Source organism: Embiotoca jacksoni, unplaced genomic scaffold (genome assembly GCF_022577435.1).
Source record: "Embiotoca jacksoni isolate LCO1_2020_lvr unplaced genomic scaffold, fEmbJac1.0.p SCAF_15, whole genome shotgun sequence".
Lineage (NCBI taxonomy): Eukaryota > Metazoa > Chordata > Actinopteri > Embiotocidae > Embiotoca > Embiotoca jacksoni.
The window spans coordinates 2578395-2591229 of record NW_027185285.1 but is presented as its reverse complement, the minus strand read 5'-3'; the positions used below and the strand labels follow the sequence as shown (position 1 = coordinate 2591229).

Genomic DNA, 12835 nt, shown 5'->3' with positions numbered 1-12835 from the left:
ACCCAAACGCCACTCATGGTGAAGGCTTTTTTGGGTTAGTAACACTGTACATGGGAGGAAAAGTTATGAATAACAAAAATACATGTGTGTATATATATACATATATATATATAATATTTTACATAGGAATTAAATTCAGGCCTTACTGAAGCCATGTAAAGTATATTTTTCATTTTACAGACTATAATAGTATAATTAGTAAGGACATCTGTTTATGGCACTGAATTGAGCATTGATATTGGTGAAAGGCAACCAAGAAAATGTAACAGAGAACTCTGAGAAAAAGGGTCAGTATATGGACATTTACTGTCAAGTCTAAGGGAAATGAATGGGTTAATAGTACACATTCAGCGCACTGCACTTAAAAAAGGTTTGGGGGCTTGGCAGACTTTCCATTCAGAATGCAAACAATTGCACAAGCGTCAGTCTTTCAGTATTCCACAGCCTGTCCACCTCAAATTAAGACCTCTGAGACTTAAAGGTAAGCAATCTTTACACGTGAAAACGATAACAATTTTAAAGTTCTTTTGAAAATGACAAAAATAGGAAGGTACTTGTTTCAAAGACAATATTTTTTTCTGTTTGAATTTAAGGGCTATTTTAATTATGATGTTGATATTCTATCCACAGCTGGTATGCAAACCATTGTGCTGCTGGTTGTGTGGGTACTGGGAACATCACTGGTGTTGCCAGACTCCGACACAGCAGGGGAGAAGGTGGCCGAAGATCCCGTTCCTTGCTCCAAGGTGTGCACCTGTCTGCACGATGACTACAGCTTGGAGCTCAACATGTACTGCAGTGCTCGTAACCTTACCCAAGTGCCAACTGACATGCCACCATCCACTCATACTCTCTGGCTGGATGGCAACTTGTTCACCTCGCTGCCAGCGGCATCTTTTAGGGACCTCACCAACCTGGACTTTCTGAACCTGCAGAGTGGTCAGCTGATGACCCTTGACCCTCAGGCTTTCAAAGGCCTTAGGTCGCTGGCACACATTCACCTCGAGAGAAACCGTGTCAGGGTGTTGCCAGGTATAATCTTCCAGAATACACCCAACCTTGCTTCACTTAGTCTGCACAACAACCAGCTCGGTCGCATTGAGGAAAGACTGTTTGCAGGACTCTCACACATGTGGCTTCTCAACCTTGGGTGGAACTCAATAACAGTCTTACCGGAGACAGCTTTCCATGACCTGCAAGGCCTACGAGAGCTCATTCTCGCAGGGAACAGACTTGCTTACTTGCAGCCACAGCTCTTTCAAAATCTTGCTGAGCTTAAAGAGTTGGATCTGACTGGAAATTATCTCAAGGTCATCAAAGCTAATGTATTTCTTAAGCTCCCTAAACTGCAGAAGCTTTACCTGGCCCAGAATCAGATAGTGACAGTGGTACCCAGAGCTTTTGTGGGCATGAAGTCGCTGAGATGGCTGGATCTGACGAACAACAAACTGACTTCTCTCCATGACGACACTTTCCTGGGCCTGCACAGTCTTCATGTGCTGCGTCTTTCCAACAACTCGATCACTGGGATAAGGCCCAGGACTTTCCGTGACCTGCAGTACTTAGAAGAACTGCGACTCAGTTACAACAGGATTCGAACTCTGGGGGAGAGGATCTTTGAGGGGCTTGGCCACCTGGAGGTCCTAGAGCTGGAGTACAATCAAGTGCAGGAAGCACAAGTGGGTAGTTTCACAGGCCTCTCACATGTAGCTGTCATCAACCTCTCTGGGAGCTGCTTCCAAAGTCTGCCAGACCAAGTGTTCAAAGGTCTTTCCAAGCTTCACAGCCTACATCTGGACAGAGGTTGCCTTACAAGGATCACAACTCATGCTTTTACTGGACTCTCGGGTTTACGGAGGCTTTTCTTGCAGCACAACAATATCTCTGCGGTGGAATATCAGAGCTTTGTGGATCTGGTAGGCCTATTGGGACTGGACTTGAGTTTCAACAACCTGGAGGTTCTCACAACCCAAACATTCTCTGGCCTTAAGAATTTGGAGTACTTGCTGCTGTCCAACAACGAATGTCGACAGTTTTTGCAGAATGGCACAAAGCAGCTTCTTCCAAGGCTGCGCTATCTGGACCTGAGAGCAAATGCCTTGACAAGTATGACCCCTGATTTCTCAGAGATCATGGAAAAACTGTTGCTGTCAGGAAACCGGTGGAAATGTGACTGCGGCGCCCTCACACTCAGAAACTACAGCTTGAGGAGTCCGCTTGTGATACCTCGACGAGTGGAAACTCACGCTGAGGGTGAAGAGCCGGACACAACCATAACCATATACAACAACATCACGTGCACCAGCCCACCACGAGTAGCTGGTCAAGACCTACGGGATGTGGACAGTGAACATTTTCAAAGCTGCTAAGAAGACATGTTTAGGGAAATGGTTGGTACCCAATAGAGAAACTTGCAAAACTGCTTCCTATACTATATTTTCATCAGTGTAAATTTATTCACATTAATTTCAACATTTAAATTGTAATACTGGTATATGTTTCAGGTTCTTATTTCATATCAATTAACAACAGATACATTTTAAACCATCTGATGCCTTAACAGAAGATGTTCTTTGTTTCTAAAAAAATATTTGGGGGGGTGCTGAAACTTTTCTCCAAAGAAAAGATCAACCAACCTATATTTCTTTTCCATATGTTAAAGTTAAACGTGAACATGTAATTGTAGATGTGGGTGATGACAGTTGGCAAATTGTCAACACTTCAGAAAAAGAGACAATTTGATGGAACCAATCCACAACAACTGGTTTGTAACAATTCAATTCATGCGAATATTAGAGAATATGATGGACTGTAAAGAGTTTTACTTCTTTGGTGGAGTTGCTCGATATGGAGATGGATTTGCTGGATTTATTTAATAAAAACAGATTTAAATGCGATGCATTGCAAAGTTTTTTTTTTTCTTTTTTGATAATTTGGAGCATTTTAAAGTTTTACTTATTTTAAATAGTGTGCAAGCATCAAACTGTAATGGTATTTTAATGACTTTGAATTTGAAAAACATTAGGCCGTAACACAGTTTAGTTACCTATTAGTGGGACCGGGCTGTCACTGCTGAAAACAAGTGAGCTTTGACTTCCTGAATGACGTCAGCTAACCACAAAAGTGCGCAATTTCATCCAAGAATGTATGTAAAGAGCAATGGCCAACGGGTATACATTTTATAGACTACAGAGTTTAACATACCTCGAACATGACACACACACACACACACACACACACACAACACAAGTTTTATGACGTTTGGGTAGTCGTTTGTTCAGTTATACTTTCCTGCGTTTCACGAGCGCGACGCGTTGAGTTGCGATATATCTGGCAGCACCTGAACGCAACACTGTTGCGGAGTACACGTGCACCGGACTGGAAGTTTGCTGTTGCCAATGGTAACCAAGAAAACGTTTCAGCGCGGCGCATCAACGGTAACGTTACAAAACGTAGTTTTAGTTGACTCGCTGACTTGTTTTTGGGCCGATAGACATGGATTTTAATCATTCTTCGTGTTGGAATTCAATTTCGGAGAAAGTTAAACCGCATATACCCTCCATGGACTTCGATTTTTCATCAGTAAGCTGTTTTTTTTTGTTGTTTTTTTTCTTTCTTAAAATTGAATTTCTAGTAACTGATCAAAAAAAAAAATAATAAAAATATATATATATATATATACACGACTTGATTTACAAATGTAAATAACCAAAAGATAATAATGTGTCCCTTTAACATAACAGTCTGAGAAAGACAAGATTGTCACCATATATGAAAGACCGGCTGGGCTTTCCCTAAAGGTCCCTGAAAACTTTGACAGTTTTTCAGTGGAAGATGCTGAAATACAGGTTAGTGGATTGTAAAAGTCATGATCCCCAAGCAAAACATGACCAGTAATGATTGATATCTGTGTGCGTTTTCTCAATCAGGAGCTGTTGAAACCAGTGAATCAGACATGGCGAGAAGACATTTGCAGACAGCTTGAGGAAGATGACTTAGTAGAAAACAGCGCTGAGGTGTGTTATAGGTCTATTAATCTGCAGCCACCGTCAAGCCAAGCCATATGCAAACATCCTTTCCTTTCACCATTAAAGGCTGGTGCTTGTGAGACCAATAGTATAGCGTTGAACGATGAAGCCAGGCTGACTGCCTCCTCAAAAGAAAATGTGGACAATACAAAATCTGATGAGGGTTTCCATTTTCTCTCACTCGCGGTGAGTTTGAAAAGTTAAAAGAGACAAATAATCTTACACACTTAGGGTTCATAAAGGTAAATATTCTCTATTAACTGTACCTTTTCATAACATACACTTTTTTTTTTTAAATTTACACGTGACACTTATATTCAGAGGCTTGACCAGTGGGATTTGGATGATGTCCTCCAAAATCTCAAAATGGACACGATGTCTCCGCAACAATATGTACCAGATGCACCTGTGGAAACACATGCAGGCAAGTCGTTATAACACACTTCACTGGAGCTACGCCGATCAATAAAATATGTGGGACTATGAAAGGATAATTTTGCGTTATTGTTGATAGATGGTGACAGAAAACGGTCACAGGAAAATACAATGAAGAGACTTCTTGCTCTCTGTAAGAACCAGTCTTTGTCAGAGCCTGTGAAAAGTCCAAACTGCATCAGGTAAGTCAAATCACTGCTGAGGTTTTATGACCAAAATTGTCAGATTATAATAACAATTGCCCTGTTTGTTTCTTGCAGACAAAATAATATGAGGAACATATCACTGGAAAAGTCGGCATCAGAGTTGCAGCTGAGCCACCAGGAATGTCCCACTGTTTATATTGACTTGCGTTCCCCTGATCCTTCAATAAAACCAGCAAGAACATCCCCAAATCTTTCATCAGAGCCTGAGTCGCCAGCCAAACACAACACGCACCAGGTATCACCACCTGCAGAGAAACACAATCTTAAAGTGCACACTGGATCACAAAAGGGCAGCAGGTAAATACACTGTGTCCTGCATTACAAATATTTGTCATGCTTCAGTTCAGCTCATTTTGTTTCAGGTCATGTCGTCATTTCTCTGCTTGCAGGAAAGGGACTGGCAAGAGCATGTTGCTTCAAAAACTAAGGGAGAAGAACTTAAATGGGAATAAATATTCTGAGAAATGTACAAATCTTTTGGAAGCAGAAGAAATGGAAGACAGGCCAACTCAACCTGTAGAGTCCACAGGTGGTTATCACTCCCAACATCTGTGTGGAGATCAACAGTCAATTGTAAAGTCCAGAAAACCTGAAATGGAACCCACACCGACTGTCGAGCAAAGTTCAATCAAAGAACCAAAGCAGCAGAGGTTTGGATTTTTCTCTGTTTTTCATTCAGCACATCATTAGCAGTAAACAAATGTCTTAACCATGACGATGAATGTGTTCAACAGTGACCTACAAAGACGGCACATTAAGCAGACGTCTGAAATCCTTAAACAACTGAAAAAACATCATCCAAACAAATCTGTGAATCTGAAGCGGCCAGCTGCTGAGAGGACTGATGTTCTGGATGAGTTTGTAAGTGCCAAAGAATTTAAAATGATACATTTACAGAACATTTGCATACACTTATTATCAATTGTTTTTCAGGAAGCATCTCATCCAGAGTCAATCAGCACGCTGCCAGCGGCAGATAATGAAAGCAAAAGCTGCGTGCTGCTGACTGTCAACCTCTCCAGTCCTGGTGTGGTCAGTGACAGAGCTGACAGAAAAAGAAAACATCTGCATCCAGCTGCAGCCAAGTCACACATCTACAACGCTTTAGTGGCTTGGTTTCTGTCTCTGGTCAGTGAGCTCCTGATGCATGTCATAGTATATTGTTTGTGAAGGTGAGTTCATGCCTCGCCGCGTCAGGTCAATTATTCATGTGTTTTGTAGGCTGACCCGGATCCGAGTCACGATGAAGACGAAGTCCCGTTCTGGGTTGCAGGACTCCAGCAGCGGTGGACAGAGGGCGAACTCGCTTTGCATGTTCTAGCCGTGGCTCATCACTGCTATACACCACGGGTGAAGAGAAAACAAACCAAAAAGCACTGACTTACATTGTCCCTTGAGTTTGACACTTACACAGATTTTATTTTGTATTTTTTGTTTGTTTGTTTGTTCCGCAGAAAAGGGACAGCGACATCCGTGCACCTTTCTACAACCACGTCTGCAGGTTCCTGTCTGAGACTTCGCTCACCGTAATTGCCAACTGGCTACCTCAGCTCACAAAGCTGCTGGAACAGCAACCCCATGCCTCACCCATCCACCTGCCTTCATGCTGCTTGAATTGTTTCATCTCTGCCACCTCCAACAAAAAGGTGGGTTGCTACGGAGAGTGCGCTTTAATGTACAGTCTTTCTGAGCACTTACATGATGTCGTGTTTTGTTGACGGCATATTGTTCCCCCGGCTTTGTATTTTAGGTTATAGACTGGTCATTTGATCTCGGTCCGGGGTTTTGCTGGCAGACTGTGGAGACTCAGGAACATGTGTCTAAGGGGAGAGAGACGTCACAGGAGCTGCACACGGAGGTGAGCGCGTCGTCCACTCTTTGCTGTAGTTGTTCTTTTTTTTTTTTTTTTTTAAACTGTAAGTGAATTTGTGTTATCTTTCCCTTGGTTTTTGTAGGTATCAGTTGTTCTGGGTTCCAGTGGCTTCTTTCAACATCCTCTCATAACACACTACACCCTCCAGCTGGTCCTCGACTCAGGACTCGATGTGTGTGGCCTGCGGCTGCTTTATCCACCTCAGGGGCTCCTGAGCGACAGTGTTGGTGGGACATAATGCCGTCTGTTCTTTAAATTACTCAGTACCTCTACTCGCCTCACTGGGTCTGGTGCACGTGACGGCCTGGATATGTGTCTTCACTGAATTAAAATAAAAAAAACCTCTTCCTCTCATTCAGGCAGTGTCCCAGGTAACAAGAGAACTGATGAGACCTGTCGACCCGTCCTCGCGCTGGCTGTTCGGGGTCCTCATGCCCACTCACTGTTGAAGGACTTAACTAGTTCCTTAGGACCTCTGCTCACCGAAAAGGCAGAAAAAACGTCCGTCAACCCCCGGCACTGCAGGAGTCAAGAACCTCTGATCGTCCACTCCCCTCAACTGGCCAGTGAAGTCCAGAGAGAGCTGTGCTTGTGGTTTTCAGGAAGACTTGGAGGAGGAAGTCCACAGAATCACAATCAGCGTCTGAACAGGTCTGCCGTCAAAATCTCAGAATGGAAAAGCGTCATTCAACATCAACACAACAACAGCTTGCAGAGTGTTTCTCTGTTCCTGATTTAGGAATTTTCTCTCACTAAATATTGTCAGTGATGTTAAAGTCAGGGGACTATGAGGCTGGCACATACTAAAGCATAATCCCTTTATTACCCTGACACTGCTTTTTCTTTAAATTTCAATAATGTTCTAATCAGTTACTCTATGTTTTCTCTCTCTTTTTTTTTTTCTTCTTTTTTTTCATAGCGTTGTACCTTCAGATGACAGAATCAAGGGCAGCCTGTCAAACTCAAGCAGAACATCCTCCTTTCTGTGTGCTACAACTAAAGGTACAGTAATCCAGTGAGTCAAAGCTGCCACACAGTAGAAAACTGGCTTGTGTCCACATTTAATTTTCAACTTTCGCATTTACTGTCCTGAGGGGAATTGTTTGTTTGCAGCAAAGCAAGGATAAAAAGATTTTCACTTGAGTGCAGCTGCTAATCCCTCTTTCCCCCTCCCCGATGGCCAGCTGACTTACTCCTCGTGGTGTCACCTGTTGTGCCTCCGTGTTGCTACGGCCAAGTGCTGGCTGCATGTGAACGCAGAGGCTTCGGTCTCATCGGGCTGCAGAGGCTGCAGCTTCCGAGCAACAGAGCCGCCGTTCTGGGACTCACCAACCTGCAGGTAGACCTACTGAGATACTCCTTCACAGGACAGAGTGTCAGAAGGACTGTGTGTAAAACAAGGAGGAACAAGATGACATATGACTATGAGACCATTTGAAGGAATCAATCCACAACAAAACAAATACATATAACCACACAAGAAAAAGTCAGATATACAATAATAATCATATATTTTTTTTTGTTTGGTTCTTTTTGAGTTTGGTTCTTGCCAAGATGTTGAAATTACTCTTATCATGACATTCATCTCAGAATGGAAAACGTAGTCGAAATTGTGATCTTGGTACATATTTGCTTGCCTTTTTCTAATGATGAGCCAGGCGTCCAGCCGTTCGGGGGCGAACCATACGCACAGGACTCTACAGCGAAGGAATAGGAAGAGTTACTCTTTTACTTATTTGTCATCGTTGAGTATGGAAGTCTTTTGCATTTATCTTTCTAGACGACTGTGTTCTGCGGTCCACCTGCTGCCGTCCCGGATCGGGAGGAGCTGAAGTTGCCCTCTCGCTGTCTGGTGTTACTTCTGAGGAAAGAAAATGCGTTGCGCCACAGTGTTAGTCTGCCATCAGGTCTCAAATCCCATCTCAAGTTATAGCCACAGCACAATTCATCTCCACAAATCATGTAATATGTAAAAATGTGCGTGTGATAATGCAGTCAGTCGGCATTGTTGTCTGCAGGTCTTTCTTTGCTCCTAAAATAACCTTGTCTGATTGTCACACCGTTTCAGCCCTAATGAGAGAATTCAAAGCTCAAAAGCTTCTGAGTTGCATCCACTCCAGGCGTCACGGTGTTCACACAGTAGAGCCAAGATTGTGTTTCCACACTGTGCTGTACAACAGCAACTTGTACTCCTTCTTTGGTAAGCAGCACTATAGATATACGGTCAGAGCAAATTCTAAAAGATGATCCTCCGCGATATACATGTTTTACACAAGTTTTCTTTTTAGTTAGGTGCATGTGGGCAGTGCCAGATCCTTCCGGTGTGATCCTGTCCCGTGCGTCCACTTCTGACATGGAGCAGGTGGTGATTCTGACCCTGTGTGGGAAGAGCATGAGTCAAGGCCTGAGCCTCCTACACTGTGTGCTGACAGAAGGGCCCGAAGGTGATTCAAGTTCACTGTATTTCTGAGAGCCCAGCCTGTAGTGGAGGTAGCAGTAAACAAACACACAAACCTACAGTTTAATAAATGAACAAATTAGTATGAGTAAATTATTTCAAAAGAATCCTTTTAATTTACGCCACTCAGTAATTACAATGCTTTTTTTTTTTAACTGATATTGTAGGTGATGCAGGGTTTGAGCTGCTGGGCCTGAAGTGGCTGCCCGTGTTGACACGATTTCAGGCCCAGGAGCTCAGTCTCTACGAGGTGGGAGAGCAGCTCTGCTCCGGCAGCGTGGACGCTCTGATGTCATCTCCGGCTCTGGTGTGCGCTCTGAGAGGTTTTGATGCCTTTGCGTCACTGAGGAAGCTGCTACCGCAGAACCCGCCTCAGCATGTCTTGACGTCACCCACACCTGAAGTGGCCCTCAGACAAGTATCCCTCTTCTTCTTTGAGCACGAATTGATTCCCGGTAAGCTTGTTGTGGTGTGTATTCAACTACCGGTGTTGGAGGATAGTTTAAAGCAGTTAACTTTCTGCTCAGATCCACAGATGCTGCTCACCGTCTGCCTGTTCAAACCGAGAGTCTGGAATCACGCTCTGGCTCGAATACTCTCCAAACTCCAGCAGAGCGGCTTCACCCTGGTGAGCCTGCGGGTAATGAGCCTGGACAAAAGTGATGCTACTTCACGACCGCCTGCAGAAAGTGTGCAGAACAAGTGCTCCTCACTGGCTCTCTGCCTCCAAGGAGAAAACGCCGTGAGGAGTCTGCTGCACTTGCTGGGCCAGGAGGACTCGTCCCCGTGGACGACCTGTTATGGTACGACCCAGTTATAGCACCTGTGATCAGTGTCCTTTGCTGCATAGACGGAACACATTCAGGAGCAGGATTTCTATGTATGCTGATGTCAGTAACCGCTGTTATAGGATCAGGATCATATCAACAAGCTATCGAGGATGTGAAGAGGTTTTTCCCAGAGGGGCTCTGCTGCACTGAGACCAGCACCATGAGACGGGAACAGGTTTGGATGATGAACACCGGACTGTGGGTGAAAAGACATTGAAGCTGCTCTAGTTTGAGTCCTGATAAAAGACTTTGGTTTTGTTTCAGATTCTCAGCTTGTGTTCGGACCCTTCAGCCTCTGTGGAGCGTGAACAGAGCTGCACACTGACCCATGCGGCCCAGGGAAGTCTGTCAGCTTCTGTGGCATCCGGACCAAATGGAGGTCTGGATTTACTTTTCTGGGTTTGTTTTCATAAGCAGGCACTCTATGTAATGGTCATTTTTGCTGGGAGCAGCTATGCCCTACACATAACCAAGGGAATGCACATCGTCCCGAGGATTGTCATTTTATTGAACTCACTTTAAAGTGTTAAAGATTGCACGGGTCTGTTTTCTTTTGAACTAAGATTGCTTCCTTTAAATTATTTAATCGTTTATTGGGTTTTAGCAGGACCTGCGTAGGAAAGCGTGTTGAAACATGACTCAGTTCCAGGTGACCTTTGTAAACTGTACACAAACCAAATGTCCTGTTTTGCTTGTTTATTCGTACCAGGGTCCCAGATACACAGAGCCCGCTGGCAGACAACCTGCCTGCTGATAGCCTTAAACGCTCCACCACACAGCCAGGCGGCGGCCCGGCTGGAAGTGGTGGAGCAGCTGCTGAGGTCAGGCTGCCATCTGGTGGCGGGGAGGATGAGCATACTGGACAACGAGCAGCAGGACCATATCGCAGAGACACTGGCGGTGTCACAGAGTGGAAGAGAGAAGGTGGGGGAATGTAACGCGGCTTTTGAACAGGTTCCTTTTAATGCAGGCGGCGAAATCAAGCTGCTGATTTCCTTTTGGTCTCTTGTGTCTTTAAAAGATGGCTCGTTTTTACACGGCTCCGTGTCTCATCATGGCTCTTCAAGGGGAAAAGATTGTGGCAGGTTTAAGCCTGATCCTTAAAAGGTATAGGAAAAGAGAATGAAAAAAAGTAGTGTGCGTACATTGACAAATTTTTTTTTACACATAAATAACTTCTCCTTCATTGTCACTCCAGCATTTACAAGGAGAGGCCAGACTTACAAAACATGGAAAATATGATCTTCTACCCAGAAAGTGACAAAGAGGTAAAACAAAATAATACCATGAAATCATAATTTTGCTTTGATTTTGATTTACTGTTAACACATTGAATGAACACCCAACCAGGTATATTAAATATTGTTTTGTCTTTCAACAAGTCACTTATAACCTGTTAATGCTGTGCTCTCTCCTCCAGGCCAAGAAGCTGACATGCTACCTATTTGATGCCCTCTCCCCTGAGAGCTGCGATACCATAGTGCCATAAAGCAATAAATAATGTATGTAGATTGTCCAACCATTTAAAAAAAAAAAAAAAAAAAAAAAAGTCTGCTCTGAAAAAAAATATTTACAACTAAAATTCTTCAGGAAATACTTGTTTTGATGCTATAAACATGATTCATGCTACTGTTATGAAATAAATAGCTTCTGTCCATCTGAGCTCAAAGGGACAAACTCTTTTTTTTCTGTTGGTTGTGTTTGAGACAAGAAGTATTCACACGTTTCAGATGAAAAATTATTTTAATTCTCAAGATGATAAAAATAATTTTGTGAACTCTGTAAACCATTGCATAACTGTAGTGTAACAATTTAACAAGTGTTAACAAACTAGTAATACACTACAGTAAATATGCGGCACACAATCCTCAATGTAGAAAAGAAACATCTAGTATTCTAAGACTTGCACCTGTTTTTGTGTTCACAACACAAAAATATCAATATACCAACGGAATATTTTCTACAATTATCAGTATAGAATTTCCTACATATCCATACAGCTTGTCACAAAATAAGGGACATATTTTTTTAATCTATAAATAATGTCTAAACCCACTGACATTTAAGTAAATAAATCCATGAAATGCAGTTTCCTCAGATTGAACACATTCTCTATCAAATCACTGTTTTCCCCTGAGAAAAATACATTTCTTTCCTTAATATTTTCTCATTATGCTGACAAATAGAAACTTGAAAACTTGCATTTTTTTTTTTTTAGTTCTAATAGATTTTATTGAATAGCAGTTCACAACTAGATGCTACATCATAATCAATTAACTGCGCTCCATAATATCCAGTGACCTATTCATTGAATATCTAATTTAGAACAATACATTCAATATTTCAGGGCTTCAATGTTATAATAACATTTCTACTGAAATTTTCTAAAGTACGTGGAACAACTAGTTCCACATTCAGATTCTTTACTTTTGACTTTGCAATAGCATTTTTAATTAATTTGAACAGCTCCACACATCATACTCATATACATGTACAAGATTGCATAAATCTTCTGGCTCCATTTTCATAATGTTAAAAACAAAGAAGACACAACAACTAACAATAATGCAAAATAGATTAAACTATTCCAATGCAGAGCATAGTGACACATCTAGTACAGTTCATTTACAAGATTCTTCCTGTTTGGTGCTTTTCCTTACAAACAACTGGGGTTTTTTTTGGTGCCAAATGACTAATTGAGATCAAACTTGTGTATTCAGTGGTTAGGTATTGCTGGGTTTTCTTGAATTTTATGGCAAATACAGACTGAGAAAAGACGATTATCATTCAATTGGAACCCCAGCTTCGTCCTGTCAAACTGGAGAAGCAAATCTCATTAGATTAGCATTTTCCCTTTCAGCTCAAGTGGCCTGAATGCACAGGACATTCAGCAATCACACTGTGGTCCACAGAAATATTGTAAGGCACTGGAATTTTGATTCCAATTAGACACGTTATGTTTTGTATCTTCAATCGATCCACATTATGTAATTCTTCAAGGCACA

At 42.5% G+C, this 12835-nt stretch overlaps 2 protein-coding genes across 2 annotated transcripts; both read left to right on the top strand.

Annotated features, from left to right (window-relative positions):
- Window positions 1-410: 410 nt before the first annotated feature.
- igfals (insulin-like growth factor binding protein, acid labile subunit) lies at window positions 411-2897 on the top strand. The gene is made up of 2 exons (XM_069148781.1): window positions 411-481; window positions 631-2897. Exon 2 carries the CDS (start codon window positions 636-638, stop codon window positions 2367-2369), a length of 1734 nt encoding a protein of 577 aa, XP_069004882.1. The 5' UTR covers window positions 411-481; window positions 631-635; the 3' UTR covers window positions 2370-2897.
- A 664-nt stretch (window positions 2898-3561) lies between these two features.
- Window positions 3562-11494, top strand: LOC138197705 (dynein axonemal assembly factor 8). The gene is made up of 27 exons (XM_069148563.1): window positions 3562-3582; window positions 3744-3848; window positions 3930-4016; window positions 4095-4214; window positions 4350-4452; window positions 4543-4645; window positions 4724-4966; window positions 5059-5319; window positions 5404-5530; window positions 5603-5797; window positions 5891-6019; window positions 6124-6315; window positions 6420-6527; window positions 6625-6769; window positions 6902-7193; window positions 7462-7544; window positions 7727-7881; window positions 8323-8449; window positions 8611-8742; window positions 8831-8986; window positions 9168-9803; window positions 9911-10005; window positions 10095-10209; window positions 10540-10754; window positions 10852-10937; window positions 11029-11098; window positions 11251-11494. Exons 1-27 carry the CDS (start codon window positions 3562-3564, stop codon window positions 11317-11319), a joined length of 4170 nt encoding a protein of 1389 aa, XP_069004664.1. The 3' UTR covers window positions 11320-11494.
- Window positions 11495-12835: the final 1341 nt, after the last annotated feature.

What these genes read in the sequence shown, in the direction of transcription:
- LOC138197705 (XM_069148563.1), top strand. Translation starts at nt 3,562, where the DNA reads ATGGACTTCGATTTTTCATCA. An exon ending in TGGCTTGGTTTCTGTCTCTG is followed by an intron (nt 5,798 to 5,890) that starts GTCAGTGAGCTC and finishes TGTGTTTTGTAG; the next exon opens with GCTGACCCGGATCCGAGTCA. An exon ending in TTAAGCCTGATCCTTAAAAG is followed by an intron (nt 10,938 to 11,028) that starts GTATAGGAAAAG and finishes TTGTCACTCCAG; the next exon opens with CATTTACAAGGAGAGGCCAG.
- igfals (XM_069148781.1), top strand. Translation starts at nt 636, where the DNA reads ATGCAAACCATTGTGCTGCTGGTTGTGTGGGTACTGGGAACATCACTG.